The following is a 20,587-nucleotide window of genomic DNA, read 5'->3' on the forward strand; positions in this document are numbered from 1 at the left end:
TGAAAACTATATTTCATAGTTCTTTTTTTAAAAAAATAATAAAAATGAATATACATACATCTTAGTCTTTTTCTTTCAAAACTGAATCTAAAATATACTTTATATGCAGAAAGATAATATGGGTCTGTAAGCAGAGATAATAAATAAATCCATTATCCCTTGAGAAGAAATATGTTTCACATCCTTCCTTCCCTCATTCTTGATGATGTTCAGAAAAGTGAATCATGTGGCCACCTTTTCACGCCATTCACTTTCCAGGATTTAATTTACAATGTAATTAATGGCTTTTTTTCCCCTCCTGAGAATTGTAGCACCGAATGATCTTATTTTAACTTGATATACAAAGACAGAAGACTTGTAAGACAGACAGGATGGGGAGAAGAGATACAAATCAGACTCTTCCACTAAGGCTTATAGGGACAGCAGGCTTCTAACTAGCTCATTTGCTTCATAATTGCTATCTTTATAGCACTGTAACTTAGCCATGCAGAAAACACAAAAGAGATTGCAAAGTTTTTGCCTCTAGAGACAATGAGCAGACTAATCTGGCTTTGTAGTGATGTTTCTTATTATGTATTGCCCTTATCTTCATTAACTGAAATATCTTGGCTTCCTGGTTCTTGCATTCTGCTTCTGCCCATAATTTTTTTAAAGTGGGCATAAATAAATATACAATTACTATTACAACCCTTTTAATTCTCAGAATAGTTCTCAGGAACTTGTAAGATCATATAATACAAATTCTCCTCATGTTTGAGGGGAAAACAACCTCAACCCTGTGGAAATTTTAACACAAACTAGTATAATGCAAGTAAAGACCATCTTGCTTAAAATGCTAGCAATTCAGGCTGATAAAATAAAAAGGAGGATAAAAAGGATTTTGTTGCCCACTAAATTCACAAATTGGGCTAAACCTGAAGATAGTGGGAGTTACAATCTGAGTAGGCCAGAGTTGAAAAGGCCATGACTTACTTCTGCTAATGGTGGAGAAAGCTTTGGGATAATGAACGTTTAAGCCTGTAGTACTTAATATTAGCATTAAAGTGGGAGATCCTTCTTTCTGGAAATATCAATATTTTAATATTTTTAGTCTCTCAGACACTAAAGGGAATTTGTGTGTGTGTGTGTGTGTGTGTGTATTTCTGTGTATGTCTAAATATATAATCAGAAAAACTGTTTTGATGGGAAAAGTCTTTTTTTATGTTTAAGAATTAGTGTGAGAGGCACACTGAAACCGAAGCCAGTAAAATTAGCTGTTATCTCAGGATACATAATTTAGTTAATAAATAAAAAAGTGTTTATGGTCATTTGAGAAGAGGTAATGGCAGACGTCCAGCCACTGTGGCTGTATGCCCATCCCCAGGATTTACCCATTATAAATACTGTATTCTAATGAAGTGTAGTGGCATGCAGTTACTCGCAGATTATGTCATTCTCACTTTTCACCTTGTATTAACATGATGTGAGGTGGTTTTGACTCAGTCTGGGCAATGAGAAAGACTAAAGGAACATGCCAATGTTAATGAAAAACCACCTCCTGGAGTTTGTCACTAACAGATTATATAAGCTAAGACACTATCCGCAGCTGTATCTGTAAGTACAAGAATCATATACTGAGAGATAATTTAATTTTGACCAGAAAAAGCTCATTGTGCTTTTGCTTATTTTCAGAATTATATGAACATTTCATTATTCACATTTTGTTATGGTTACTATGGCTTGCTTACATATACTAAGATCAAACCAAAGTAAGTTGGATCATCTGAAAACTTGAAATTTTGCTAGAGAGTTGAATTCATGATCGAGGTCCACTACAAAACATAAAAATCAAAGCAATTCTGAAAATATAGAATTTATTTTTTCCCTTCAATTGGCCACATTCTTTAGTAATGGTGCAATTATTATAAGTATCATATTCCCTAGTTAAAAATCATATCTTTTTCTGCCCATATATCTTTTTCTCATTTGGCTTTTGTTTCTCATTGTTTTAACTTTCCCAGCACAGAAATGGAGGATGAGTGAGTGTTCCCAAATGTCAATATTAAACAAATGAAAATGTTATTTTTCAGTTTAAACCCCTATGTATGTAGATACTGTATGTGTTTGTTTGCTTTATTTATTTAATTTGGATGCTGACCAACAACAAGCTATTCTGCTTTATTCAAATGGTTGACTAGCTATACTTAGTAAGTTTGAAAGATTGCAAGCTAGGAAACATTTGTGTTTTTAGATTTCTGGTTTAGCATTACAAATATAGTCCATATGTTATTTGAAAGTCATAATTTTCCCTATAAAATAAAATAGGCTGGGATAATTTTTAGTGACATAATAACTGTATTTATAAACAAGGATCAAAATAATGATAGTGATTGATATGCAGATATGCTAAGTGAGGCTGAGAATATATGAGGCTTTTCTGTTTCTTTTAAAGCTATGATAATTTTGTATGTCTCTGTCTCAAAATGAAAGAAAACGAAAAGACAGTAGTGCAATTGGAAAAGAAACTTCCTCAAAAAAGTGGAGTTCTGTAGTTTCATGTTATTATAGCCCAGAAAAATAAGGTGATATTGCTGAATAAGTAATGATGTATTCTTGAAAGTATTTCCTGCCATATCTGTTTCTTGACCAAGCCCACTTTAATGGGTTGGCACTTCATGGATGCAGAGACCTGATAGAGGTCTCCTAGATCAGGGGTCCCCAACCCTTAGTCCATGGACCAGCACTGATCCATGGCATGGTAGAAACCGATCTGTGCAAACAAGCGAAGCCCAATCCACAGGATGCAGGCAGCACGTGAAACCATGCCCCATCTGGTCCATGGGAAAACTTCTCTCCACAGAACCGGTCCCTTATGCCCAAACATTTGGGGGCCACTGTCCTAGATAATCTGCCATTTCTTAGTCTGGACAGCCTACTGAGCAAGACATAGTTTTAATTTGCATATTTTAGACCCATTATATTCCTAACCTGTTTTATGAAAAGTTAGACCATTGGTTCTTCTAAGTAAATATTGTAGCTACATTGGCTATATTGGTTTTGACAATAATTCACAGCCCTTTTGGAAAATGGCAGATGAGATTGAAAATGTCCAAGATAAGACCATATTTCTTATGCATGCAAAATGTGTGCAATGGAAATGAAATCTGAAACTCTAACACTGATTAAGAAAAAAAGAGAAAGGAATAAAGGAAGGCTTAAATTTAGACCCTGGTTTTTGGCAATTCTACAGAATATAGTTTAGAATTATATGTAATATAGTTTAGAATTATATGTAAACTTTGCTTACAGTTAGGCAAAGTCATAAAGTGAATATACTTTGCTGTTCTAAGACCAAGGCAAACTATCATTTTTTCATGTATGCCATTTCAATATTGACTTGTAGTTTTCAGATGGAATAACTTTTCCCTCTCTGGCAAAGGATAACAAAACTTTAATATGAAAAATTGTAAGCAATTACTGTTCTTTTACAGCTTGCCGACCAGGTTTTTATAAAGCGTTTGCTGGTAATGTTAAATGCGCTAAATGCCCACCTCATAGTTCAACAAATGTGGAAGGTTCTACAAACTGCAAGTGTGAGAAGAACTATTTTCGATCTGAAGGAGATGTTCCATCAATGGCTTGCACAAGTGAGTAATCTCATTATGATGAAACTGAAACCTGTCCTTACCTGCATGTCATCTAGGCATGTCATTTTAGAGTATTTCCATGTCATTAGTGTTTTCATACTAATCATGATTAGACATTGTTATGATTGCTGGTTTGGGAAAAGAGGGGAAGGATAATTTTTAAATACAAAAATGCAAACTCCTGGAAGACAAACTTTGCATTCTATAATGAAGAAAGAGGGAGGTAGAAAAACTAAAGATTTAAACTCTGGAACCAGGTGGTAGGATGAAGCAAAAGTTCCTACCAATTAGAAAACAGATCTCCAAGCAGGTATTCAGCTAAAGAACTAAAAATTGTGCCAATTTCCAATAAACAGAAGCATGATTAGAAGCAGTAAATCCAGATCCTCAAAACAGTAGTGTAGGATCAGTTAGGTCCAGAGACAATTTCTCTGTGATATAAAACAATAATATGGACACGCCTTTAGTCTGTATTTCTACTTTAGTTTTTTATAGTTAAAAAAATTGAAAAAGGCACAATTTTATTATAACACTGTCCATTTCAATATACTGTGTTTGTATGGTCCACCACCACTATTATCGTTACTATTTTTATTGCATCATCATTATTATTCACAGTAGCATTATAATATTAATTTTAGTACAATAAGTTATATTACAATTATTTCCAATCATATAAATGGTTAATTATTCCTACTTTTGGGTGTGACAATTCTCATTCACTCATTGTTGAATGACAGTTCAATGACAGTTGTCCTTTGTGAAAGACTAACTTGGAGCCTAGGGCTATGTATTAAAAAATCAAGCACCTAGACTGAAGGTCTGCTTTTTATTAAGACTGTACAAAGCTTTGATGGATAATAGGACTCACATAGTTTGACAGATTCCACCACTGAATCAGATCAATGAAAAAAGCAAACTTTTTTATTACTGAATTGAAGCAGTGATGCCATATGCAATTTATTGGTCCTTCCCATGGTCTATAAGCACAAAAACAACATGTTTGGTAGTCACTTGCCCCCTAATGGCAGCTAGTAAAACAGGATTGAGCCTTATCCCGACTTCAATACTTCACAGGGCTGAATATGTGGCCTCAGTTGCTATGGCACATTGCATCAGCTGGCTAGGCAGTGCATACTGTTGGTTTGGTTAATTTCTTACAATAAAGTGCCTTATATGGCTATACCTAATGTTTTTATTACTTTTCAGTGCTGCTGTATTTTTTCATAGTAATAGCCTGGATATTAGTTAATTTGGTGAGAGGGAGTAAAGCTAGATATTAAAATACACATGTGTTACAAAATTGGTTGATATCTCTTAAAGTGTGTAAGATAATATAAAATATATACTTTTCCTTTAGGACAGGGGTGAAGGACAATAGCCCTTTTATAACTTGTGGACTTCAATTCCCAGAATTCCTGAGCCGGCCAAGCTGGCTCAGGAATTCTGGAAGTTGAAGTCCACAAGTCATAAAGGGGCCATAGTTTTCCACATCTGCTTAAAGGATATAAGATAGACCATAAAAACATATGACAGTGATAATTGTTAAATGCATACTCGAATGACTTTATTTCTTGAGCAGAATTCAAACAGGATAAATAATACTTATTTTATTTCCATTCTCTTTCCACATAGGACCGCCTTCTGCTCCCAGAAATGTTATTTCTAATATCAATGAGACCTCAGTCATCCTAGATTGGAGCTGGCCTTTGGACACAGGAGGCAGAAAGGATGTCACTTTCAACATTGTATGCAAGAAATGTGGAGGAACCAGCAAGCTCTGTGAACCATGTAGCAATATAGTAAGATTTCTTCCGCGTCAGATGGGACTCACCAATACCACTGTGACTGTAGTGGATCTCTTGGCTCATACAAATTATACTTTTGAGATAGACGCTGTTAATGGAGTCTCTGATTTAAGTACCTTGCCAAGACAATTTGCTGCAGTCAGCATTACAACCAATCAAGCAGGTGAGTTGTGAAATTGTTATTTTGCTATCTTATCAAAGAAGTATTATAGAACTTGCAGTGTCCCTCATCCCTGTGCCTAACATCTTTTACTCAACCTTCAAAGCACCCTTCTTTTCATTTTCAAGCAAATAGAATTGTAGCTATGTGGAAGATAGGGATCTTAGCATTATAGCTGATTATCAGTAGAATGTGAATCAGCAATAATGTTGCTGCAAAAAAATCAAATCTAATTTCAGTCTCCATCAATATAAGTATGGCTTCTAAATTATGCAAAGTAATTTTATACTTCATTACTGTCTTGGCACCTCAAATATGTGCCAAGTTCTGACTTTAAGGAAGATCAGGATAAACTTGAACAGATTGGAAGAATAGTAACAAGGATGGTTAATATATTGTAAACTATGTTTTAGGAAGGCTGATCAAGAGATACATTTAGCATTTGTAAGAGAAAAAATTGACCATGGAATGTAACTTGGGTTTGCTGCTCAAGTCACTTGATCACTATTTCTTCAGGAATGTCTGTCAATAATTGTATCTTTGAATTGTTATTTCATATTTCATCTATGTTATTTTCATCCGTGAGAATATTACTTTAATTGACTATTTTTAGATTTATTATTTTTTCCCCAAGCATTAAGATCTTCAGTCTTTGCTTTAGCTTTATTATCAGTGTAAAGCAGTGGCTCCCAACCTTTTCTATACCCCGCACCCCAGAACACTTCTGATATATTCTCACACTCCTTACAAAAGTTTAAAATAATGGCAATGAATTATGCATATACACTATAATTTTGAAACTTCTAAACCCAAGTTTTTGCACCCCCTGGAATATTGTCTTGCACCCCCGGTTGAGGAACCCCTGGTGTAAAGCCTCAGACGTGGGAGAAAGGCTTGATCTATGATGTATTTTCTTCTAAGTAGCAAATGTTTCATAGCCAAGTCATCAAGAATTTTTGAATTTAGGAACATAAAATCTATTTTCTCTTCTTGTCCACCTATTTGCATTGGGTTGGCATTGCCTCTTGCACAATAGTAGTTACATGAGTTGAACATATACATTTGGACAGTTTCATTGCCCAATTCGAAAGCATTTCATTGCTTCTTCTCATGTTTCAATTGATCACAATACCCTGTGCTTTAGGGTAAGTAAAGTTTGTTATAATCTATACAGTTGAAGAATAGCTTTAATATAATTAATAAAGCAAAAATAGACATCCTTCTGAAATTCCATTGCCTTTTCCATTATCCATTGGTATTACCAGTGCGGTATTTACTTCTGCCTTTTCTGAGTTCAGCTTGTGTGTCTGCCAATTCTAATTCCAAGTACTGTTTTATATGAGATAAGTGCAATTATTTGGTAGTTTGAACATACTTTAGCACTGCAATTTATGTTACAGGATTATAAACTAATCTTTTCCAGTTCCTTGGCACCGCTTATAGCATTTTAACTGCATTATCTTGCAAGCTTTTAAAGAATACATCTGGTATTTAATCAGCTCATGCAGCTTTGTTGTTAGCAATATGTTCTAAAGCCTATAAAATTTCATTTTTTTTATTATGCCTGTCTATAGTTTAATGATCAAACCTTCATATGTAGCAATTTCTGCCTTTGTTTTCTTGGGCAGGGTAATGATACAGTTGTACATATTTGTACAATTTCCATTTTTGCACAAAATGTTCTTGATTTTTATATTTTACTTAAATATTTATTTATTTATCCTGTCTTCTTTTTATTATCCTCATTTTTGTACATTGCTTATGTACATAGAACTCTTTTCCCCCCATTTTTCTTGACCCTGTGTTTAGTTTTCAATTTTTTTGTTGCCTTCAGCATTCTGTATTTTTTTCAACTATTTTCAATGTATCAACAGAGCCATTCATATTTATTAATTTTCTCTTTTTAATTTCCAAATTTTTTTGTTTGATTCTTCTTTAACGATTTCATAAATTTCTCTTCAGATATCCTATCAGATATAATCCATTAAATCATTTCAAAATAATATGAAATATTGTTGATACTGTAAATTGTTGGTTTGATTATTTGGCTTTATTATTTTGTTTAAATGATAATTTTGTAAATTGCTTTGGATCCCTGCCCCATTCAGCACTTGATCTTGTTTTTGTTGGCTGAATGGCATTTGGTTTTTTTTTTTTTTGTTTACACAATGTGTAGTCAATTTTGATTTTTTCCATCCAGCAGTATCCATAAGGAAATTCATCTTTAAATGTGTTTGAAGAAGATATTCAACAAGGTATTTAAATTTTCTTGGCAGAATGCTATTAGCCTCTCTTCCACTTCATTTTATACACCAAGATCAAATTTTCCCATTATTCTAGATCCTGTTTTGCTTCCAAATTTAATATTCTATTTTCCTATAATTAATACGACAATTTTAGAAGTGTTTACAAGCTGTTACAGATCACCATCAAATTGTTCAGCTGTAGCTTCCTCTGACTCTATTTTTACAGTATAACTTGAATTACCATAATATTGATTGGCTTGACTTAGAATCAAACAGAAAACAGTCTTTCATTTGGGGATATATTGATACACTGACTTTGACACCATGTTTGTTAATAATTATGGTGATTCCATTTCTTCTGTGCTTTTCTAGTGTACAATAGAAGATCTGATGTTTCTTTGATGTGAAATGAAGTTTCAGTTCATTTCAGTTCACTGATTCCCAGAATGTCTAAATTCAGTCTTGACAGTTCTGTTCTAACATTGTTAAGTTTGTCTTGGTTTTTGGTTCTGACATTCCCCGTAATGGTAGGATTAATACATATTCAGCATTGTTCCTTCTTTTTGCTCTGACCACAACCGCTGGGCTTCCTGTTGGCTTTAAAAAGGCCACATAATAACATCTAGAAAAGAAGCTACTTCTTCTTTTCCAATAGGCCGTTGAACTTTTCCAGTGTGAAAGCGTAAACTTCTAGTATTATGCTGATTTTTCCTGTTTGCAATTGTCAAATTTTCTACTATAGTTGGTTTCAATCCATTTCCAATGGATTCAATTAATTTAATCTGATCTTTTTTTTTCTGTGACATACCCATCATGAGTGATTCTTCTGGAAGTGTAAAGTCTCAATGTACCTCATCATGGGAGATACAAGCTTCTTCACTGTACAAGTTTACATGATTTCACGATGTGAAAGACACTTTCTAATACTCTGAAATATGAAGAGATTTCACACAGAAGAACAAATAGAAAGCCACACTGTTCTCTGTCATCCCTTAGGGTTGATCTTACTAGCCAATGTAGTGCTTCTATGGCAAAAGATGTAAGGAAGATTGTTGATTAAATCTCCCTTAGGTATTTTTAGGGCAAAAAAGTAATAAGTACCATGATTTTGGTTAATTTAAATTAAGAATGCATAATATTAACTGAATACAGGGAATATGAAGAATCCCCATATATTTAGGAATGTGTACGTTCATGATAAAATTATTCTTCTGACGGAGCTTGGAACTTTTTCCTTTCCAGTGTTAAATGAGGAGAAACAGGACCTAGATTGATTTAGTTTCTTCTCTTTTAAGGAAAGGACTACTAAAATTAATAGGAAAAAAATTTCAGTTGTTAAGTGATGTTATCATCAGCAAGGTTAATAACTTCCATACCAAGTGAGCAATATAAAATATAATTTTGTACTATGTTAAATGATATTTTATTAATAAAATAAGATTGTAATCAGAACTTCATGCCAACGACATCTAGTGTAAATTATAGAGGTAATATAAGTAATTAGAAATGAAGAAAATTAAGTCCTTTTGTATTATAAAAGACTAGCTTCCTTATTTTCTGTTCTCTTATAAATTCTGATCATCAGTAGTTTTATGTGACTATTCATTTAAAATACCAATTATTTAATTTATGATATTCATGTTTCCTTAGTAAGTCCCTTCATGTCTTGTGGATTTACCAGTTTTACAGGTGATCCTCAACTTACAATCAAAATTGAGCTCAAAATCTATGTTGCTAAGTGGAACATTTGTTAAATGAGTTTTGCTATGTTTCTAGCCACAGTTGTTAAGTGAATCATTGCAGTTGTTAAGTTAGTAACCTGATTGTTAAATGAATCTGGCTTTCCCATTACTGACTTTACTTGTCCAAAGATCACAAAAGGTGAACACGTGATCCAGGTACACTGCAACCATCATAAATATGAACCACTTGCCAGTATCCGAATTTTGATCATGTGACCATGGAGATTCTGCAAAGAGCATATGTATGAAAAATGGTCCTAAGTCACCTTTTCCAGTGCCATTGTAACTTTGAATGATCACTAAATGAATAGTTCTATATTGAGGACTACCTGTATTGCAGAATAACATTCTAAAAGTTTAAAGTAGTTTTTTTCTGGAATTTTTTAAGGAATATGTGGGTTATTATACTCTCTGTTTATGTTACAAAATTAGCATCAATTTAGGATTTTGCAGGATTTTTGCAGACATTTACCATTTTGTACCACCCAAGGGTTTCTATTTTGCTAAAATCTAATATAAAATGTGTTATCTATTGTTGAGTATTAAATGCTATTTTATTTATGTACAATTTTCCAAAACTGGCATTATGTAGCTTTATAGTCCCAAAAGCCATGATGAATAGGAATTGTAGTTCAGATGAGCCTGTAGACCAATAAATGCTATTATTTCTAATTCAGTGGTGACATGATTTTGACTTTAAGTCATGTATTTCATCCAATTAGCTTGAATAATTTCTATTAGTAGCTTGCATAAAACTTTGGTCAATAACTGAGTTTTCCAAGTGTTTATGGAATAGAAATATGCAATGGTATTAATGCTACATTACTACAGATGTATTTGTTCCCTCATTTACACCATGTTTCCATTCTCCTTTGAAATTTGTGTGGATCTGTGTGCAATTATGGGATTGAAGAGTTTGGCAAATGGACTGCATTTTCATTATTTCCATAAATAAGAATATATTTCTTTGCATTTCATTAAACTTCAAGTAAAAGGTTTAGAATAAAATTAGTAAATAACTAATGTAGTAAAATATAGTAAAAAATAAATCAATAATAATCATGTTCTGAAAGAATGCCCCTCAATCTATTTGTGCTCCTGAGAACAAAGTCGGATCTACTGTCCATCACATTGAACATGTTTTAGATGCAGCATGTTTACTTGTAGGCAAGAGAAATCACACAAAAGAAGATTTTGTTGTGGTGAAGAGAGTTTGGGGTACTGCTATGAGGAATTACCAAAGAGTGTCCCATGTGGTTTTCACCTCTAAATCTTTTCCAACATATAGGACACATCAATAAGCAGAAACAGAGATAGAATATGAATATATTCTTATATTCATCACTTTATTTCTGATTCTCACCCACAGTTTGAACCCAGATTCTGGGGAAAATTGCCTTTAAACAGATAACTGGCTTTTTTGCCATTTGTGACATTATGACAGTATGTCTTTAAAAGCTCATAGGATAAGTTTGAATCAGTTGGCTCTTCATTTTATTGTTAAGGGAAAGGCTTATTGAACTGCAGTTATCAACCATGCTGAAAAGAACAAGCTCATCTCAGTTCACAATAATATGTTTTCACACAGATGCTATCTAATAACACCAATCAACCCTGCTTAGGAAGGGTCACTGACTGCCGCAGGAGATTTATATAACATTCACAATCCCTAGAGGGAAGGTGCTAATTATGAATCTGACACAGAAAGAGATGGACAGCTGTGTCTCTCTGACAAGCTGATATGCAGATTTGCCTGATTCCCTTGCCAATATCAACTCAGTCGCTGCATTACATTTAGGTTGCTATTTTAAAGATCCATAAATTCTTTAATTGAATGTTGGGCTTATAGGTATATCTTGATTTGGTGGAAATGGTAGCATGTAATACTGTATCTTTGTACAATAATACCGGTCCCAATCAGGAGTATTCGGAGGAAGCAAATTTTTGACTAAAAAAAATTAGTCAAAATATTTTTAAAAAATATATTTAAGTTCTACATTATTTTGTGTAGAAAATCAAGGCTGAGAAATAACAGACAATTCGTTTTTGAAATCAGGCTCAGTAGTTTCTTTGCAAAAATACAGGGGGGAAAAACATTACATGAAAATTGTTCCAGTTCCAAGGAGATTAAATCAAATAGCATGACTCTGGACATGCAGATATTTATTTGGAGTGGAAAACCATTTTTGAGGTTCACTCATATTGGTCTTAGAATGTAAAACAAATTAAACCATATATTGTAAGATAAAATGTTATTTTTATTAAAAAGTGTTAATGTGCAAACAACATAGGATTGTGTAAACTGTATAAATTTAAATGTAAAAGAACAAGAATTGTGGAAAAGTAGGGGAATGAAGAATTAAAAATAGCAGAAAAAGCACCAATTCACTATGTATCTCAAGAAATATAAAGTAACCATTTTCATATTTACTTTAGAAATCAGAAGTCTTCACTCTTAAACAGTAGAACTAAACAGTACTTATCAATTTGTAGAAGCAAAGGATCTAAAAGAATCAAACTAGATAAATATATGAACAACCTCATGTAATTTCTTCCTGTGACAAACTTTCATTCATAGTAGGTAGATCTTAAGGAGTTATTCCTTGGATTCATAAATTTCCGTATTCATTGCCCAAAAAGAAGAACAAAAACATTTATATGAATATGCCCTGACATCTGAGGGTGATTTTTTCCAACTTCATTGGACACTCATGTATTAATCGCAGCATATATTGTTACCCCTACCACTATGTACATACTCTGCTCTTCGAATTAGAGAGAATTTACCATGTAGTAGAGAGATAATTTATGGTAAAGAGTAAGGTGTGAGGATTGCTTTAGCAATGTTCAGGTAAAATTGGAGATCTTACCATGTAGGATAGGACAGAAATTTGTTTAATTAAATGTTAATTTATATAATATTGCAATCCGATACCTATTTAAAATTCACTATTTTTCTTCTTGAATTTTGCATTGCAATTTTATTTTCTAAAGATAAGCTTTGAAAGAATAGATTATTATATACATGAAATCCATTTGTAAAATTATTTGCACATTTGTGGACAGAAGACAAAATTGTAACATAAAAACATCATTTTAGTACTGAAGAAAAAAGCTTCATAGCTATGGAATTCTTTTATAGCTTGTTACAATCTTTTATTCTGATTTCAGTAATATTTTCAATTGAAATGTGAAAGCAATATAAAATCAAATTTGTGCCTAAAACAAACATTTTTTAAAATCAATCTCTTCTCCTTCTTCCCTCATCTTCCTTAATATTGCAACTTTTAGAAAAGCATAGAAACAACAAAAATTTTGATGAGGAAATAGAAGAAGAAATGCTAACATAGAAACTGAATTTAAACTGACTTTCTCAAAACCCTTCATAAAACTCATGTAATGAATTAGAATCAGCAGCATCAAGGTCTTCCCCCCCCCCGGTTTATTTATGATAGTATCAAACAACAATCTGTTGAGTACTCATAATCTCTTATCATTTTTCTATCCTTCAGTAATTTATCAGCCATACTTAAAATATGCATATAAAATGTATTTTTTTTCTTGTATTTACAAAGCATGCAGTAAACAGAACAGAAAGACAAATAGTTCGCAAGATACATGCACATAAAAAAGTATCACTGGATCTGTGGCTGTGGCTATTTTTGAAACTGCGTAACAGTTACTGAATTTAGATTCACCCAGGTCGCACCACTTCAGCAGAACTGGTAGCTAATTTTTTGTTGCCTAGGCCCAGAACAGACTTCTGGAAGCGGCATACACACAGAGAACCAGTTAATCTTTAACAACGTAAGGATGATGCCATATATGGCAAGTAATTCCATAAATTCCAGATTTCAATCTACCACAGTTTGCTTTTTTTAATTTGTTTTTGCTTTTGAAATGTCTCATTTTTATTTGGTCTAAATTCACTGAGCTTATTTCTTGCCATAGAAAATATGGGAACAGAATTTCCAGTGTTCATGTGATTTCCTGAATCCCTCAATTCAGAGGGACTCCTTTGCTATTAGAACTATTCAGCCATGTTTCCTAAATTAGAAAGTGACCCTTAGACAGTGGTGGGATTCAGTCGGTTCGCAGCACTTTGGCAGAACCAGTAGCTAATTTTTTGTTGCCCGGGCCCAGAGTGGACTTCCAGAAGCGGCATCCACACAGAGAACCGGTTGTTCACATATTTGAATCCCACCACTGCCCTTAGATATAGGTAGCAAAACAACAAAACAGCCATCTAGTACATAAATAGGTACCTTGGAATGCATATAGAATAGTATTTCACAACATCACCATTACAGATTGTTTCTGTAATATCCAAGTACACAGTCTATAATATATCTTTCTAGCCCCATTTTATAGTATCTAAAGCACACTCAGGTTAGGCTGCTGAATAATGGCAATGGAATGGCTGTGGTTTTTAGTTTTAGCAAAATAACATTGGAAATGGTTATATTTAGACTATGAGGTCAAACACAAAGCTGATCTTTTTTCAGTTCCACCTAAGCCTTGTGGCGGGGGAGGGGCAAGGGAGGCAAATTCAGTGCAGATGGGGCTAGGCAAAATTGATTTGTTTCAAAAAAAGAAACCAAAACAGCAATGGAAGACTGAATTTCATTTTTATTTCATGAACAAGTTGTATAAATTTACAGGCTTTCAGGCTATATGGGTAAAAGGCTTTTTTCATCTTGATCATTAAAGTCAATGTTTCATTTATCATTTTTCCAATCAGTGGTTTTCCAAATCATCTTTGACTGAAATGACTGAAGATGAGCCATTTTCTTCATGTTTTCAATAAAAATATAAAAAGCTTTCCTTTATCAACATGCTGCTGTGAAATATATTATATATGCATATTTGTAGTGAAGTTGCTTCTTCAAAAATTTGTAAAGTACAGCAGCTCTGAAAATTCATTTCTGATAAATTCATTGTTGGTCCATTCACATTTTTGGTAGGTTACAAAGATATTTAAGTAAATGAACATATGAAAAAGCTCTTTTTTTCCAGAATTATTATGATTAATAATATTTAAGGCTAATATGATGTTATCACTATGCTATTGATTCATTTAAAATAAATAGAAAAGGTGGTAGGAAATAATTACTTTTAATTAGTCATAAATATTTATGAAGGTTTTCTTAACAGGCATATTTTGGGGTTTTTTCTTGTGTTTTTTTTAAAAATAACAGACTATAAGAATGATTTAAAGAACTGTAAAATGATTTACTATGAAATAAAAGGGATGACACTGAATGAATTAATAATTAGTTGCATTTATATATATATATATATATATATATATATATATATATATATATATATATATGTGTGTGTGTGTGTGTGTGTGTGTGTGTGTGTGTGTGTGTGTGTGTATATATATATATATATATATATATATATATATATATATATATATATATATATATATATATATATATATAGTCTGCTTTAGTAAATATGTGAATTTCAGAGAACTGCAATTATTAGATTCATGAGACACTATCAATAGCAAAAGTTATAAATGTATTTTAAAAAAGGCCCACACCAGTCTCATGATTCTGTGTATAAACTTATTCCTCAGGTGATAAAATATGATTGAAATCTTTTTAACAGATTTATAGAACCATTTTCAAAGGATCTTATCTTAAGCTCTTATATTAAGATAGTTCTGTTGAATTACGGGAACTTTGTTCAAAGATAAATCTCCAAAGCTACAATTAGGTGAATACTATTTTTCTTATGTTCATATGCTCTACTTAGGAATAGTTCCTTAGGTATTATTCTCCAACTACCAGAGGTTCTCAAAAGATTGAGCAAATGTACATAGAAAACTAATTATATTTATGAATAAAGAGTAGTGTTTAAGCAGGGTTAACTTTTTTAATGTGGTGGATGCCACTGAATTTTTATGCATCACCTTATTGATGGCAGAGGTCCTAAGCGATTAAATAATAATGATGATGATGATGATGATGATGATGATGATGATGATGATGATGATGATGGAAGGGACCTTGGAGGTCATCAACCCTATACCATTTCAGACAAATGGCTGTCCAGTCTCTTCTTATAAACTTCCACTTCTGGAGGCAGGTTGTTCCACTGATTAATTGTTCTGTCAGGAAGTTTCTCCTTAGTTCTAGGTTGCTTCTCTCCTTGATTAGTTTCCATCTGTTGCTTCTTGTCCTTCCTTCAAGCACTTTGGAGAATAGCTTGACTTCCTCTTCCTTGTGGCAGCCCCTGAGATATTGGAACACTGCTATCATTTCCCCCTCCCCCATCTTTCTCTTCATTAAACTAGATACCCAATTCCAGCAACCGTTCCTTATATGTTTTAGCCTCCAGTCCCCTAATCATCTTTGTTGCTCTTCTCTGTACTCTTTCTAGGGTCTCAACATCTTTTTTACATCATGTTGACCAAAACTGGATGCAGTATTCCAAGTGAAGCCTTACCAAGGCATTGTAGAGTGGTATTAATACTTCACATGATCTTGATTCTATTCCTCTGTTAATACAGCCTAACACTGTGTTGGCTTTTTTGGCAGCTGCAGCACACTGCTGCAATATTGGGGGGGGGGTGTTAATAGAAGTATGAGTTTCTCCTACAAATGCCAGTTCTTCTAACCTTCCCTAGATTTAGTACAGTAGTTTCCTTAATCAGTTCAGATTATTAACTAATTTACTAATACAGTTCCAAGCTCTTGATTAAAACTAAATAAAAATAAAAGTCATGACATTGTGATCTTGCTAGTCTGTGTACTATGTGCTGCATCTTTTACATCTTTTCCCTCATAGCAGCAATCCATACTTCAGCCTACAGCTGACCAGCTACCCTATAACTCTCACTTTGAGCCATTAAGCTACATTAGACATTCTGTGCTGAAACCTATCTCTCCATTTTCTGAAAGCTGTTTTCTCCCGTAAAGCAATGTTTCTATTTTAATATATAGATTAACTCTTGGCAATTGCTTGGATGAGTTTCTGCAGTTTTCTTGGCAAGATTTTTGAAGTGGTTTGCAATTGCCTTTTTCTACAGCTGAGAGAGAGTGACTGATCCAAAATCCCTGTTATTTAGTGCCTAAGGCAGAACTACAATTCACAGTGTCCTGGTTTCAAGCCCCAATGCCTTTAACTACACTACATTAGCTCTTAATATGAGTTGGTATTACCTTATTCTTTTTTTTTTTAATATAAACTATTTGGGGAAGATCCCTTCTCATATATACAGTATTATCTCCTTTTGATTTTTTTTTCTGCTTTCTACTTTTCTGTTCTTTGCATAATAGACGTTACACCCCAAAAGGAATAGCATAACGGGGGATGGATGGAAGTGCATTTTTTTGTATGTTTTAGAATTAGCATGGTTTGGAAGATCATTTTTTTTAAATTTATTTTTTTAAAATTTTTTGTTATGATTTCAAATTTCAAAATGGTTATTGTTATGATTATAATAAAGATGTTGAAACTTTGGAAAAAGTTCAAAGAAGAACAACTAAGATGATTAAGGGCTGGAGACAATAACAAATGAAGAACAGTTGCAGGAATTGGGCATGGCCAGTCTAGAGAAAAGAAGAACTAGGGGTGACATAGTAGTATTCCAGTATTTCAGGAATTCTGCCACAAAGAAGAGTGTTTCCAAAGCATCAGAAGGCAAGACAAGAAACATTGGATGGAAACTAATCAAGGAGAGAAGCAACTTTGAATTAAGGAAAAGCTTCCTAACAGGAGGACACTTAACCAGTGGAACAGCTTGCCTTTAGAAGTTGTAGGTGCTTCATCACTGGAGGCTTTCAAGAAAAAACTGGACAACTACCTATTTGAAATGGTATATGGTCTCCTGCTTGAACAGGGGTTGGACTAGAAGATCTCTAAGGTCCCTTCCAGCTCTATTCTGATTGATTTATTTGCTGGAATCTACTTTGGACTTTTTCATCAACCCTACAACCCCTTGGTCATGCTTACAAATTGAGGAAAAAAAGTACAGTAGAAGTGCACTATGATGTTTTCCCTCGGGATTTAATTCAAAGAGGAAAGCTAAGCAGGTTAACCTAGATGTGGTTGAATGATATATGTGTTTGTGCTTTAAACATCTCTTGGCATCTTGTGATTGAAGTAACTAAAAAATCTCATACTCCATTCTCTCAACATGAGTAGCTTATCACATTTTATTTTATCTTCTTTCAAGCCATACCCTTCTGAGATTTGACTAAGCAAGGGGTTAAAACAACTGCTTAAGACGCAGTCGGCCCAGGTTCGAATCTCAGAAGGGTATGGCTGACTGATGAGAACAAATAAGTTTGAAATGATCATATCAGTCTCCCTTTATTCTTTGTTAGCAAGCCAAAAAAATTACATATATATATATATATATATATCTTTGGTCATTCGGGTTTTATCCCACTTAGAATTGGAGGTATCAGCGCAACTTTTCGATGAAATCTCATCCGTCATCATCAGGCTGGTGGCTTCAGCTTCGTTCTTCTGGGAGAAGTGTGTGCTAGTGGCTGTTTTTTCTTCTTTTGTAAACTGCCAGAGGGGCTGTGGTCTGTGGGTGGAGGTGTGCTTGGGAGCGACTGCAAAATTAAATCCTTTAGACAGGATGTTGGTTTCGGCTTTGGTGAGAATCCTATCTGAGATGTTGTGCACAGTTTGTTTCATGTGTTGCTGTGAGAGTGGAGGGGTTTGTTTCTGGCGTTCCTTTAGTCTTCGGAGTTTGTTGATGTGTGTGTCTGTTTTGTAGGCAGTCTCTGTTTCAGCTCTCCAGACAGCGATTTGTTTGAATTTGTCCCAAAGTGTGGGGTGGATCTTGTTGCTGAGTTTGAGGTGAAGTGTGAGGAGATCTCTGTTGATTTGGTCCAGGAGGAATCTTTTTGTGTGGAGTTCATTTCTGATTAGGGCCAGTTCGGTTCTTATCAGGATGCGTTTGATGGCTGCAGAGTTTCAATTGGAAGGATGTGGGGATTAAATTTTGATCTCGGCAGTTGCGTAGGAATGTGAGGTCACACAGAATGGAAGCTCTTTGTACTTCACGTTTTTCATAAGTCCTAGTTAACTGGTGGATTTCCTCCCCATAGAGGTAAGATATTTGTTTTCTGAGGTTTTTGCGGGTGTTTGTATGTAGATCTTTGGTCATTCGGGTTTTTCCCCCACATAGAATTGGAGGTATCAGGGCAATGTTTCGATGAAATCTCATCTGTCATCCTCAGGCTGTCCGATGTATGTGGTGGGGCAGGTGGTGCATGGGATTTCGTATACTCCTTGGTTTTCTAACCCAATTATGTCTTTGGGGTTTCTTAGGATGGTGGATATTTTTCTGTCTGTGTAGAATGCTGTTTTGATGTTGTGTTTTTGGAGGATCTTGCTGATTCTGTCTGTGGTCCCTTTTAAGTATGGGAGGAGGGCTTTGCCATTTTCTTGTTCTCTGTCTTGTTCTCTGTCTCTGCAACATCAGCCACTTTAAACCCCTCCAAACCACACAATAAGCAAACTGACACCCACTATAAAAACATGGCAGCACCACAAACATGAAGCCAAACAAAAGCAACACAACTCACCAGTTCAGGTCTAAGGCTGGCAGCTGAGACCAGCCCATCCACTCAAAACACATCCCCACCCAATCAGAACACAGCCCCCATTCAAAACACACTCCCACCCAATCAGAACACAGCTAACCCTCCACCCAATCAGAGCACACCTCCACCCACAGACCACACCCCCTCTGGCAGTTTAAAAAAGAAGAAAAAACAGCCACTACCACACACTTCTCCCAGAAGAACGAAGCTGAAGCCACCAGCCTGAGGATGACGGATGAGATTTCGTCGAAACGTTGCCCTGATACCTCCAATTCTAAGTGGGGAAAAACCCGAATGACCAAAGATCTACATACAAACACCCGCGAAAACCTCAGAAAACATATATATATATATATATATATATACATACATACACACACACACACACACATGTATGTATGTATGTATGTATGTATGTAACTTTTTTGGATTGCTAACAAAGAATTAAAGGGAGACTATTAGCAATCCAAAAAATTTACACAAATATGAGCTGTCACTGTGTGACTACAGCCTGTTGGGTTAGGCTGAAACAGGAAATAAGATTTGCCCCATGTTTGGGGCCTAGCAAGGTATTCTAAATACTTAACCAACGCTTATAATATATATATATATGTGTGTGTGTGTGTGTGTGTGTGTGTGCGTGCGTGTGTGTGTGTGTGTGTACGTATGTATGTATGTATGTATGTATGTATATATAGTAAAGGTAAAGGTTCCCCCGCACATGCGTGCTAGTCGTTTCCAACTCTAGAGGCCGGTACTCATCTCTGTTTCAAAGCCGAAGAGCCAGCGCTTGTCCAAGGACGTCTCCGTGGTCATGTGGCCGGCACTACTAGACACCAAAAGCACACGGAACGCTGTTACCTTCCCACCATAGTGGTCCCTATTTTTCTACTTGCATTTTTATGTGCTTTCGAACTGCTAGGTTGGCAGAAGGTGGGATGAGTAACAGGCGCTCACTCTGTTATGCAGCACTTGGGATTCTACCCGCCAAACTGCTTACCTTCTGATTGACAAGCTCAGCGTCCTAACCCACTGAGCCACCGCATCCCTCTTATGTATGTATGTATGTGTATACACACACACACACACACACACACCAGGTTGCACATATAATTTATATATACTGCTTTGGAATTCTTTTATATAAGAGTAAATGAAATTAAAATTATTTAATATAGTCATAACATATTCTTGCCAATAGGCAGTAAAGACTTTAACTGAATGATAATTTGAATGTATTTTTTTTAAAAAAATAACATGACTATATCTAACAAATTTCTGTTTCCCATCATCATACCAATCACCATATTTTTAGTCTGTCTCTTTCTTTGTGTGTGTGTGTTTATGTGTGGTGGATGTTAACATACTGAAATAGGTTTCTTTAACTAAGCTTCATAGAAAATTGTTAAAAATGTGGGAGAAAT

The 20,587-nt window shown here is 34.5% G+C and overlaps 1 protein-coding gene across 2 annotated transcripts in view; it reads left to right on the top strand.

The window, feature by feature from the left end:
* The window catches only part of EPHA3 (EPH receptor A3), a gene marked incomplete at its 3' end in the record, with an annotated part of 224,684 nt that overhangs the window by 148,487 nt on the left and 55,610 nt on the right, over window positions 1-20,587 (top strand). For both annotated transcript variants that reach the window (XM_081327303.1, XM_081327304.1), the window contains exons 4-5: window positions 3,471-3,626; window positions 5,262-5,597. In XM_081327303.1, the coding sequence (XP_081183429.1) occupies window positions 3,471-3,626; window positions 5,262-5,597 (492 nt within the window). The remainder of the gene's footprint in view (window positions 1-3,470; window positions 3,627-5,261; window positions 5,598-20,587) is intronic.

Source organism: Vipera berus (assembly GCF_964194415.1).
Source record: "Vipera berus genome assembly, chromosome: 4".
In the NCBI taxonomy this organism is placed as follows: domain Eukaryota; kingdom Metazoa; phylum Chordata; class Lepidosauria; order Squamata; family Viperidae; genus Vipera; species Vipera berus.